This window comes from Anguilla anguilla, chromosome 9 (genome assembly GCF_013347855.1).
Source record: "Anguilla anguilla isolate fAngAng1 chromosome 9, fAngAng1.pri, whole genome shotgun sequence".
NCBI classification, from domain to species: domain Eukaryota; kingdom Metazoa; phylum Chordata; class Actinopteri; order Anguilliformes; family Anguillidae; genus Anguilla; species Anguilla anguilla.
In genome coordinates this window covers 30,399,615-30,412,570 of record NC_049209.1, presented here as the reverse complement: position 1 = coordinate 30,412,570, position 12,956 = coordinate 30,399,615, and the positions used below count along the sequence as shown (strand labels likewise).

Sequence of the window (12,956 nt, the reverse complement as noted above, 5' to 3'; positions counted from 1 at the left end):
GCTCTGACAAGGCAGTGGGTTGTGATTTTTATATTTGTTTGTCATCCTACCTATGGTAGCCCTGCATAGGACGCTGCTGTTAATGGATATGCGCTTCATCAAGGTCTGTGATCAATCTGGCCTTTTGGGTAGGTTGCAGGGACTGAAAATCAATATATCTCCTCTGGAGAGTGTGCTGTGAATTGGTATGTGTTTTACAGTACGTGTAGGGATTCCTATGACGTGTATCCAGGGTTTGTGCAGACTAGTGATTCCATCCAAGCTTATCAGGACACATCTTGTAAGTGTCCAGGTGACAAGGGTGCTATGTTTGTGAATTCAGACAGGAATATTCTCAAATCCACTGTATGTATCACAGTGCAGCTTGAACCGTTGGGAGCTGCCCAATTTTAAAAATAGACTCCTCAGCACTGATTTAGTTCATAACTGAGCACTCAAGGTGAATCAGGATATGTTTGGATATTACAGAGCAGCCTGTAAGATACAATATTATAAACGGTGGCATGATAAAGATTATCAAGATTGCTTATCAGGACAAGTTAAAGGCAAGAGCCTTCGGTACGGTTTACTTCTGCAGTATGGGCTACATCCTGTTGTCACCACATATCAGCATTGCATACTGGCTTAGATGAGTGCTATTCCCACTATTTGCATACCACTTACACTACATTTCTGGCATGATTTGATTATGGGTGTTTGATCACATGATCCACATCAATGATGATGATGTGTGAGCTACAGGTGAGTTAGCATGTGTATTCATTGTGGACTTTGTCAGGCTGCTACATGGTATGATAGGAGGCTGAAGGCTTGGACAGTCAGGCTTGGTGTTGAAGTGTACTGTTACTTGGGGAGGATATATGAGATGCCTTCCACCCCTGTGCTGCCAGACTATGCCACATGATCTCATCAGCTGGCCGTCATCAGGAACTTCCAAAAATACTGTGAATCCATTCATCAAAGCTAGCCAGGTCACTTTGCCTCTCAGAGCAGTTGTGGCTGTGTCCCCTGGTGGCAAAGTTGGTAAACTGGATTATTGGTCTCTGCACAGGTTTCTCCAGTTACCAGGATCTGCATGGTGCTCTTGAACAGAGGGCACTACAGGTCTTTATTTAGCCCGTGGCTCTATTAGATTACACATTCTTTACCTGGCAGCGTCTGTGCATTGTGTAATAATGCCTTCCTCTCAATGGCCGAGGCCGTTTGAAAATAATCCTGCACTGTGCACTTTCCTCTTTGGAATGGTTCACTAACGTGTTCAAGAGGGAAAGGATAGGTTACCTGTTTTTAGCACAGCTCACTTCCGGTATGACCACCCTAGTTAAACATAAACTGAATTATAAAAATTTTTCCCCTTCAAATCACTTTGAAGAATTCGGTGTGACACATTGTAGATGTTCAGGTTTGTGCTGATTTGGGGGTGCTGGATAGATATGAGGCTCATGTCTAAATAAAACCCTGGCATTGCTGTAGGTTGAGTTCAGAAACTGTTCTTAGTATCTGTTGTCTATTTCAAAAGCAGTGAAATCTCGATCTCTTTTTGGGAATATCCCGTTGACGGTATCTATGCTTTTAAAATAATATCAACCCAAAATATTTAGCACTATGTAGCAGGCTACTGCTTTACATTATGTGACTGTAGTCTTTACCGGAGAAAATCCGTGGGTAAAAAAATACTCGCCGACAGTTCACTTCAACCGATTAGTCGGACCGGGTGTGCGCTTACGAAACAAACTCGTTCCAGCCGGATGACCCCACTACATCATAGGAGCGTCACTACTGATTTGTACATTGCGTAACCCTTCCCCCAGTGGGAATACACCCATGGAAATCCGCGTGTCATGCGGGTCCACGTGTGCAGTATTATAATCCAGAAATAAAACGAGCAGTTGCGATTGTAATCCACGAGACAACGGACTGTGCTCACGCCGGTGTAAGGTGTAAAAATCAGAAGAATCTACAGGAAATTTCAAAATGCAGGAAACGTCTATTGCTATACAAAATAATATTACTGATTGCCGTATCGACTATAGTGCCTACCATACCTATTTGGAAATAGGCGAAATAATTGTATAAATATGTGCCTTTAATACAAAGGAAGTTACATTACAAGTCGTATTTTGAGTACTAGCGTTGTGACAGCCAAATTGACTCGTTCTATGGGTATAACAGATGCTTTTAATATCATATTTACTTAATATTTATTTCACATTTGAAAATGGCACAAATGAATGTGAAGAACGTCACCAAATTTTCATTTATTTTTTCGCAAACTTGTCATTAATAGCCTAGGGTGTTGTGTAGGTCATTGTGGCTTGAAGGTGACCGTCTGTTGGTGCCAACATAGTGTGTGTGTGTGTGCGTATGTGCGAAATAGCTGACTGTCGACCTATTCGGCTTTGTGGTCCAATTTTGTGGTCCCTTTATAGTATCCTATATGGTATCGCGCAGTTGGGAGGTGTCTCCGACCACCTGTCCTACATACGTGAAAGCATATTTTGTGTTGTCTTGTAAACGCTTATTTCAGTCAGCTCTTTGACAAACCGAAAACGCTGCAGTCGTTTTAGTGCGCCTAATTTTGTCGGCGCTGCTTGAACCGATAGTTTAAGCTATTTTTAAAAGTGTCAGACACACAAAGTGTATGTGAAAAATAAATACATTTGTCACACGGCATGCAAACACCGAGCTATTGATTGGATAGGTGCAGCTGTATAGTGCGGTCTAACTAAAGATCTAATGCTCACTCTTACATTGACACATTTTTTGTTATTTTGGTTCTGTACTCTAGCACTTTGAGTTTGAAAGGATACAATGACAATGAGGTTGAAGTGCAGACTGTCAGCTTTAATTTGAGGGTATTTTCGTCCATATCGGATGAACTGTTTAGAAATGACAGCACCTTTTGTACATGGTCCCCCCATTTTAAGGTACTGCAAGTATATGTTGAATTGGCTTCACAGATGTTTCGTTAGGCAGGTGTATTCATTTGTGTCGTTAGTGAATGCAGTAGAGAGCTGTTGATGTCTCGTCTTGATTCTAGACTTTGCAATTGCCTTTGGAGATTGTTGTTGGGGTGTGACAACATGAGAAAGACAGCAGTGTCGATGCAAATTAAGCTGGCCGTCATAAGGCTCAGAAATGAAAATCAGTCAATCAGGAACATTGCAAAAACCCTGGGCATGCCCAAGTCAACAGTTTGGTTCATCATTAACAAGAAAAAAAAACAACTGTTGAACTCAATTATGTCAAAAGACCCGGTAGACCGAGGAAGACCACTGTAGTTGGTGACCGGAGAATACTCTCTATGGTGAAGAAAACCCCCCTGACAACAGCCCAACAGATCAAAAACACTCTCCTGGATGCAGGTGTAGATGTGTCAAAGCCTACCATACATAGAAGACTACACCAGCAGGACTACAGAGGGTACACTACAAGATGCAAACCACTGATAAGCCTGAAGAACAGAAAGGTGAGAATACAGTTTGCTAAAAAGCGCCTAAAAGAGCCCCAAGAGTTCTGGAACAAAGTCTTGTGGACAGATGAGACAAAGATTAACATGTACCAGAGTGATGGAAAGAGGATGGTATGGATAAAAAAAGGAAATTCCCATGATCCAAAGCATACCACCTCATCCGTGAAACATGGTGGAGGGGGTGTTATGGCTTGGGCCTGTATGGCTGCCAGTGGAACGGGCTCACTTGTCTTCATCGATGATGTGACTGCAGACAGAAGTAGAACAATGAATTCTGAAGTCTACAGAAATATTTTATCTGCTCAGATAAAACCAAATGCCTCCAAACTCATTGGACGGCACTTCATCATGCAACAAGACAATGACCCGAAACATACTGCTAGAGCAACGAAGGGGTTTTTGACAGCCAAAAAGTGGAAAATCCTTCACTGGCCGAGTCAATCACCAGATCTGAATCCAATTGAACATGTATTTTACATGCTGAAGAGGAGACTGAAGGCAAAAAGTCCCCAAAACAAGCAGGAAATGAAAATGGCTGCAGTACAGGCCTGGTAGAGCATCACCAGGGAAGTTACCCAGTGTCTGGTGATGTCTATGCGTCGCCGATTTCAAGCAGTCATTGCATGCAAAGGATATGCGACCAAATATTTAAAATGGTTACTTTATTCTACATTATGTTCAACTGTCCAATATTTTTTGATGCCCGAAAATGGGGGGGACAAAAGGTTCTATAATTTCTAAATGGTTCATCCGATATGTATGAAAATACCCTCAAATTAAAGCTGACAGTCTGCACTTCATTGTCATTGTATCCTTTCAAACTCAAAGTGTAGAGTAGAGTAGTTATATAGTAGAGTCTAGAGTACAGAAACAAAATAACAAAATATGTGTCACTGTCCAATTAATTATGGTGCTCACTGTATATGAATATTTGCATGCATATTCAGCTCACAGGAATTAAGGAATGACCTTGACATTGTTGTGTGTTGGATAAGCAAATGTGACTGCATGAGCAAATTCATTTATGATTTCAGTTATTCAATCTGGTACGGTAACTTCTTGAACAAATGCCAAACCTACTTCGTAAGTGCTGGTAGAACAGCACTAGTATCACATAAAATAATTTTTCATGAAATATATTTATTGTCATGTTTGTATTTTCATCAGAATATCTTCTAAACTGCCTACAGTAGGCATTGCTTAAAATGTATTCCAAAAATATGTCTTATTTAGCTTGTAAGGAAAATGTCTCACTTGTGACAAAGTGGAATCAAAGGGATTTTTTCCCCAACATGTCACAAGTGAGGTATTTTACTCACAAGCTAAACCAGTCACATTTCTTTGGAATAAATGTTAAGCAGTGCCTAGATAGCAAGATTCTATTGGTCAGCATCAGCATTGTACTATTGGTTGTCACCATTTATTATTGGTGGAGCTCCTATCTGTTTTCTGTCAGAAAAGTAGTGGCACAGCTCTTTAATACTTTTTTCAGGGGGTTCCCAACCTGGTCCAGGGGCACTCCTGTGTACACTGGTTTTCATTTTGATCATGATGGCCTTCCATGAAATTTCAGTTGGCATGCCTTCTCGTGCCTTTCACCTTCTCCCTTCATTATACTGTATATACAGATGTGTTATCACTGTTTATCAAGATGCCCCATGATATAGAAAATGTTTTTGGTTTTGGTATATATATATATATATAATTAGGTCAGAAATGTCTATCAAGTCACTGTTGTAGCTGAAATTACTGAATTTTTTTCAAGAATCCTAAAACAACACTGCCCTCTGGAGGCTGTTAAAAGATCTAAATATTGCAGTTAAATCAGCAGTTAATTACTATACTTAATTACTGGAGTTCCACCACTGGGGAGCTAGGGTGGATCCATGATCCCTTTACTCGGATGGGAGGGGGTGCAAGGCTCCCTGCTGCTGCAGAGCGGAGTGGTCGAGCAGGCGTATAGAATCGAATCATGTCCTGCAATTAGACGGGGCCATCCTGTTGGCTGCAGTGTAGATGAGGGTCAGGACTTTGAACCTTGATGTCTGGCACTCTGACTACTGAACATAAGTGCATCAACAGTTAAAACACCTCACGTATCCAACATGTAAAATACATTTATTTGATTTAATTTGGTAATTATTATCAAAGATATCAATCATCAAATTAAATCACTGAATGTGTTGATAGGCAGAGCAAACTGTTGGATCAACCTTTATCAAAATGTACAATTCACGACCAGATAAAAATTAAACAATGTATGAGTCAGTTACAACAAATATTCATGCCTAATCTAAAGACGAGGTTCAACAACCTGAAAACAATTTTGCAAAGGTTACAGACATGGACAGTCGCACAATAAATGAATGAAAGAAGATACCAAACCACAGCTTGTTTGTCCCAAAATAATCCAAGGGAGTGCCATGACCAAAATTCAAAAACCAAAAAAGACTGTGGGTATTTGAAAAGACCAGAGCTACAAATATAGAACGCCAGACCTAGATGCAGGACTCAAATGCCCACTTCCAACTAACTGTTACAAACGTCTTCTTGCCAAGTTGCCTAAACTGACTTAACTAAAAGAAATCGGCATATTTCATCTAGTGAACGAGAGGAGGGTGGAAGGAGATGGACACCCCCTCTGACACACACACACGCAGACACCTACTCAAGCAGGCATTCACACCTCAGATGGCCCCAGTTCCTGCTCTTATCTCCAGGCTGGTTGAGCGGTTTGAAGCTCCCTATGTACGGAAGAGGATTAGGGCCATATGTGAAAAAAACATTTTGAGTTCTGACTTTAAAGTCAGAATTCTGAGAATAAAGTCAAAATTCTGATTTTATTCTCAGAATTCTGACTTTAATCTCAGAATTCTGACTTTAAAGTCAGAACTCAAAAAAAATTTTCACATGTGGCCCTAATCCTCTTCCATACTTAAAAACATATTTTCAGCAACCATAATTAATACTGGCTTTGACAAAAACAAGCTACACAGTGGGTCCCTAGTTCTGTGTTCACGTCCCAGGTTGAAAACCACTGGTACAGAAATACTAACGTTTTTTTTTTTTTGTTGTTTGTTTTTGTTTTTTGGAGGTCTGTAAAACAATGATTTGGTGATTCAGCAAGGAATCTACGTTTTTATTAAAACAATCAATGAATTGGCCAATATAACCGTAGCTGATCACACCCACAAACTTCCCACCCCCTCCTTGATAGAAATGGTACAGCCTTAAAACCTTTGGAATTGGATTGGGTGTATACTACTGAATACATACAATTACGTCTTTGCTAGGCGGGGATTGAAGAAGTCTGGTGGACTGTAGCTTTTTAATCAGGAAGTAAAATCTTCGCTTCAATTTTTTTCTTTATTTGAAGATGTCAACACCAGCCAGAAGACGTTTAATGAGAGACTTTAAACGGTATGCTACGAGGCTTGGAAACAGTAAGGCTTTTTAGGTGTTTTATACAAACCAGGACTAAGTAAACATGGCGACGGTTTAAAAAGGTCTAGCTTCATACTGGGACTGAAAGTACGCAAATTTCGCAGCGTGTCATTTCGGTGGATTGCTTGGTTGCTGCGTGAATAAATGCGTAGGTCATTTCTATGGATAGTGGATGACGTTTGTTACAGAATTTCAAACAAGGATTTTTCCTACATTTTTAGGCTTCAGGAAGATCCCCCAGCCGGTGTCAGTGGAGCCCCGTCTGAAAACAACATCATGGTTTGGAATGCAGTCATTTTTGGGTGAGTTGCCACGCGAGCTGGTTATAGTTAGGGGCGGCTAGGTTTCCTTCGTGTGTACGCTGTACTGCAGTGGTTCTTTGCTCGTTTCCATGCTTGCATTATAATCCAATGCAGTTATTTAGGGTGATAAAAAGCTAGCTAGCCTGTCCACCCATTACCACTGTACCAAGAGTAAGCTTCATGTGGCAGTTGTTGATAGTCAATTTATTTTTCAGTATAGCCTATTGATGACAGACAAGTGCCGTTATAACACATGGAGAGCAGTGAACAATGATCTGTGCTATGAAGCTATCAAACGTTTGCCAGCTAAGTTTGTGACGGCATACTTTGATAACTCCAGTGCTTTCCCTAGATTCTTAAGACTGGAGTTGCGTTCCCACATTAAGTCCTTGGTGAGGGCTCTCCAAGTGATCACGTGCCAGTATGTCATCAAGCAGTGATCCTGAGACTGAGGGGTGGTCAAAACATGGGGCCCACAGAACAGTTCTGTGATGGGGTCGGCTTTCAGTGTAAAATGGAAATCTCAGTGATTGCATCTCAGCTGTGGCATGATACTGCTGAATACTATGAGTTCCTGTTGGGACTACAGACAACTTGAAAATGAAAAAAATGTTGTGGATAAAAAAATGTCCCAAAAATCAAACATCTGCTATCTCCCTAGAGTTTAATAGTACTTTGCTATTTTAATAAAATGAGCATTATTTGCATGTCTTACTCACCAGGACCAGGTTCTTTCTCTGTGCTGTAGCGCAGCATTATGGAATGCATAAAAATAATGGGATGCAATGACACTAACATTTGTGTTTAGCTGTAATGACACGGTGAGGTCATAAAGCTTTTCTGTTTTTCCCCAGCCCGGAGGGAACACCTTTTGAAGATGGTGAGTGCTGATACCGTTTCTGTTTCTTCCACCTATATTTTCACACTTTCCTCTTGCCTTCTTTTAAAATTCCTATCTATCCATCTTCCATTACACTGTATTGCATTTCAGCATTCAGCAGAAGCTCCAGAGGGACTTGTATAATGAAATATTTGTGCACAGTCTATTTATGCACCTGAATATTTTCCTGAAACATTTAGATCAAGTACTTTGCTCAAGGGTACCACATTTCACAGTTTCTGCTTCTGCCCTCCAAATCTTGTTTCATACCCTTCTTGAGAGAGCAGTCTCATGCCATGTGGACATACCTCAAAGATATATATCCGTATTGCAAATATGGAATGTCCCACTTTTAAGACTGGGTCTGTCTGGGGCAGGAACAGAGTTTTTGGATGAATGGGGAGAGGGGGGCTTTGGCCTGTGTTATCTCCTCATCTTCTGCAACTGTGGTTCTGGAAGATTCATTCATTTTATTGTGATGCTGGTTTCATGCTATCTGCGTGAAACTTTAACACTGCATTGCTGCTCTTTTATATTTTGTATCAACACTTTGCGTTGATATCTACACCTTCCGCATTGTTGTATTTTTTCTTTCTATATTAATATGGTTTTGATTCAGCTCCACGATATCATTTTCCTTCCTTGAAATCCAAGTGTATTATATTCATATTAAAACTTTGAATCCTTGTTAAAATGTAGTTATTTGTAAAAAAATTATAGTTATTACTGTAGTTGTTAAAATGTTGTTTGATGCCAGCCATGACTATTCTGGTATTCATTTATATGTAGCATGTATGTAAGGGAACTTGGCTTCTATTGTTAAGCCTTTTACATCAAGGAATTGAATGTGCTACAAATAGTGCGCATTTATGTGAATTCTAGTGAAAGATGGTGACGGGTAGCTTGCTAATAGTCATGAAAGTGCCTGCATCCCTGTGATCACTGCAGACACATAAAATGAAATGTCAACATGGCTGCTAGTTTTGCTGTCATTAACACTCATAACCGGGGAAGTTGTGTTTTTATTAATGTTATTTTGTGTTCAGTAATTGTGTTTTTTTTAAATTAGTTTAACAGGTGTAATGCGCATTAATCAACATTTCAGTTTGCACATTTCTTGTAAATGTGCTGTTGAGCCTATTTTCATCCATTAACCCTGGGCTAGTTACAAAAAACGGCAATAAATGTTGCCTGTTTCCTGCTAGCTAGCTTGCTAAAATAGTCATGTTTTTTTTTTGCCAAGTAGCCTATTAATGTTATACTAACATTAGCTCACTTAATGGAGTTAGTCAATAAAGATGGTGTGAACTTGCATGGTAAAGAATGGAAATTAAAAGAATTAATGTTGTCCGTGCTGTATTTCAGTTTACTATGCTTGGTTAATTTAGCCCTATCCTTTAAAAGTGATGAGATGCTATTTGAACTTACATGAGGCGCCACTGTATTTGGATTTTTTTTATCCAGTTAGATGTTATGACCTCAGGCCTAGAATTTAATTATTTTAAGGGCAAGGCAACCTATTTTATGCACCTGCAGTGCTACAGTTGTGCATGCAGTGTAGTGCTCCAAAAGTGGGAACACAGATGCAAACGGCTAGCTGCCCATGTTTCGGAGGATGCATGTATGCTAGTCTAATCTTTCAGACTGATGTCTTCAGTGGGGTTTTTACAGTTATGACTTACCAGGGGATGAATAAAAGGACAATGGGTGTTGTTTTTACTTTTACCCCTTGCTCGGTACATGTAACTTGCTTTGCTCTCTTCCCTCAAGGTACCTTTAAACTGACAGTAGAATTCACAGAAGAATATCCCAACAAACCACCTACAGTTCGCTTTGTATCCAAAATGTTTCATCCTAATGGTGAGCTTCCAGTCATTCGAATGTCATCAACTTCACTTGTTCAGACTTGCCTTTTTGATAGTACATCCACAGTAAACATCTAGTCTGCTAATATGGTGAATAATCAGGGTAGTGTGTCATGGTGAAGGGTGTGTTCAAGACCTTACTTGTAGACTTACTGTAGTTTGTGATAGTAAGATTAGCATTATAGTCATTACCTGTAGTTTTTGATTGTTAGGTATGCATTATAGACTTTACCTGTAGTTTGTATTTCAGGTGAATTTGAGACCTTTAGAGAATAATTTTTGCTATTGCATGCCGTGTTTGTTTTTTCCAGTCTATGCAGACGGTAGTATATGTTTGGACATTCTTCAGAATCGCTGGAGTCCTACCTACGATGTGTCTTCAATCTTAACTTCTATACAGGTGGGATTTGTTTGAGATTTTAAATAACCACATCCATTTGTGTTGGGAGACAAAGCCTGCCTATTTTCTGTTCTACACAGAGCAACATCAGTGGAATGGAGGAATATCAGTAATTTTGTTTGAATATCAGTTTGTATGGATCACAAACAGTTAACTCCAAATAAAGGCCTTTGCACATGGAGACATACTTTTCTTGGAGCTTTTTTATACATTTGGAAAATTAGTCAAATCTTTATTCTCTATGATTACTTGTACACTACTTTTTGTCTTGCAATAATCCGTCATTATTTTATTTGTATTTGGTTACTTGCAAAAATAGACTGTTGGCACAATATTTTATTCTGAGAAGACTACAAAATGGGGGGAAAATAGTTGGTGTAAATATTTTTAAAAAATTAAATTCAGATCTTTTTTTTTATCTTTGTGTTGTTTATTCTTATCAGACCTGGTGTGCAAAGACTTTCAGACTTGGATCTATTTACAGTACAGATCGCTCTGTTGACTCCGACTGTCTGTTGCATGATAATATTAAGATAATATTTAGATGCCGTTAAGCTTTTTCAAATAACAGTGTTCAAGTAATTATTTTTTCAAACATGTACAGCTTCATAGATCTCACTGTCCTGGTGACGCCTTCTCCAAGATAACAAAAACCAGCCACTTGAAAGATTTCCATGGCTGAAATGTAATCTGTCCCTCCCTCCATCTCTCTCTTGTGCAGTCCCTGCTGGATGAACCGAACCCCAATAGTCCAGCAAACAGTCAGGCAGCGCAGCTGTACCAGGAGAACAAGCGCGAGTACGAGAAGAGGGTGTCAGCCATCGTGGAGCAAAGCTGGCGCGACTGTTAACCCCGCCCCCCCTCCCAACGGACACTGTCCCGCCCACACTCCCTTCTCTAGAACCTTCTCTTTATTCGCTGTGTAACCCTGTCCTTGCCCTGGCCCGCCCCCACTGCAGTCACCCCGGAAACCGGAACCACCACAGGACACCTGGGTCACCTGCAAACCCTTTCTGCTGCTGCTAGGCTTCCCCCCCCCCCCCCCCCTATGCGGTTTTTATGCCAAGGGTTTTCATGTTCTGGTTTTCTATGGGCTGAAAATCAGTCTGGTTGCCTCTGCCTGACTGACTTTAAACTTTAGGCCTTCTGACTTTTGGTGCTTGTTGCGATTTATAACCAAATCCTGTTCTAATTATCAAATAAATTACACATCATGTTCACATATAGTGTGCTTTACAAGCACACGCTTCACATATAAAGCCTTTATAAAGATATCAAGACAAACACAAAAAGTATTTGCGTTTGCCATGCTGTTGATCAGTTTGATGGTACTGTAGTGCATGCTTGTTTGTGGTTGGAATGTGGAGGTCAGAATGACAGAAGAGATGAGGAGTTAAGTCTGAGTGGAGTTTGTTCTGAAGTGGACTGGAGTTACTCCCAAAACTGTACCACTCAAATATCTATGCTTTTCACCTGGCTGTGAAGCACTGCTTCACCGAGACTGTTTTCACCAAGGACGCATGACCTCGAGTCCAAACCGGATAGTGAATGGAGAGTTGAACTTGGGTATATAACAGAATCGCAGGGATCTGTTTTGTCTGCTTTCTGTGCGACAATAATGGTGTGTTGGGTTTTTTCAGTTTTTTTTTTTTTTTTTTTGCAAAGATCATTTACTGAAGAGAATGTTCAAGCCCTTCTCCCTCCTATCTGGACCCCCTGTCCACCTGCCTGACTGCCCCATTCCATTTGCCCCTGGATTCCAGAGTGACAGTATGATGTGCAAGAGACTACATTTTCTCACTTGTAAATAAAAAGCTTTGACATTGAACTTCAAGGGCAACTTTGTAGTTCTAATTTTAAACAAAATGCTGATTGGCGTTGAATGAAGCAGATACACACCCTTGAACGATATACACTTGAGTAGCAAAATTATAAATTATTTTGTGGAATATTTGTCTGTAATAACAATCACACCAGATTTTGCACCTTTCATGCTTGAAGCTTGAAATAATGTCATTAAAATGAACCTTGACAACAACAGTAATATATAATCCCAAACAACAAAAATATAAGTCAGTCTATTAGCTCCAAGGCAGGTACAACACCCGAGAGCTTATTATAAACTTTTCCATCTCAGACATATTAATGAGAAAATGGCAACTTTTACTGGAAAATCTTCAGGGAATTTACAGGGAATAAACTTAATGTGGTGAATTCTCAAAAACGAATCTGCTTTCACTTCCCAGGTGACCAAGTGACTGCCAGTGACTTGATTTTATTTCCTATTAAAATGTAGATGTTTCAGTTCAGCATGAAATGAGTTCCTGAACAAGACCTGTTGAACAGAAATGATTTACATAATGTTTCTTAGACTCAGCAGGAATCGGTAGGATGAGATGAGCGAAGATTATCAGGGAAAGATTAAGCAAAACCACACAGCTGGGAAATGGGCATGTATTTGTTGACAACAGGCAGCTAAAATGCAGTTTTCACGTAGCAGTTAAGCAATTTCAGAAGCATTCAAATGTTGACATCCTATAAATTATATCAGTTCTGAAATTCCGTTTGTTGTATGGTGGCAGATTCAATTTTT

General features: G+C 39.9%; 1 protein-coding gene across 2 annotated transcripts; it reads left to right on the top strand.

The window, feature by feature from the left end:
- Positions 1–6,734: 6,734 nt before the first annotated feature.
- On the top strand, positions 6,735–12,197 carry LOC118235014 (ubiquitin-conjugating enzyme E2 A-like). Of its 2 annotated transcripts, none has more exons than XM_035431965.1 (6): positions 6,735–6,892; positions 7,138–7,218; positions 8,073–8,098; positions 9,869–9,958; positions 10,275–10,363; positions 11,085–12,197. In XM_035431965.1, the coding sequence occupies exons 1-6, from the start codon at positions 6,849–6,851 to the stop codon at positions 11,211–11,213; spliced, it is 459 nt and encodes a 152-aa protein (XP_035287856.1). In that variant the 5' UTR covers positions 6,735–6,848; the 3' UTR covers positions 11,214–12,197. The 2 variants fall into 2 exon arrangements, with proteins under 2 accessions (XP_035287856.1, XP_035287857.1); XM_035431966.1 differs by having other exon boundaries at positions 6,761–6,915.
- The last annotated feature ends 759 nt before the right edge of the window (positions 12,198–12,956 follow it).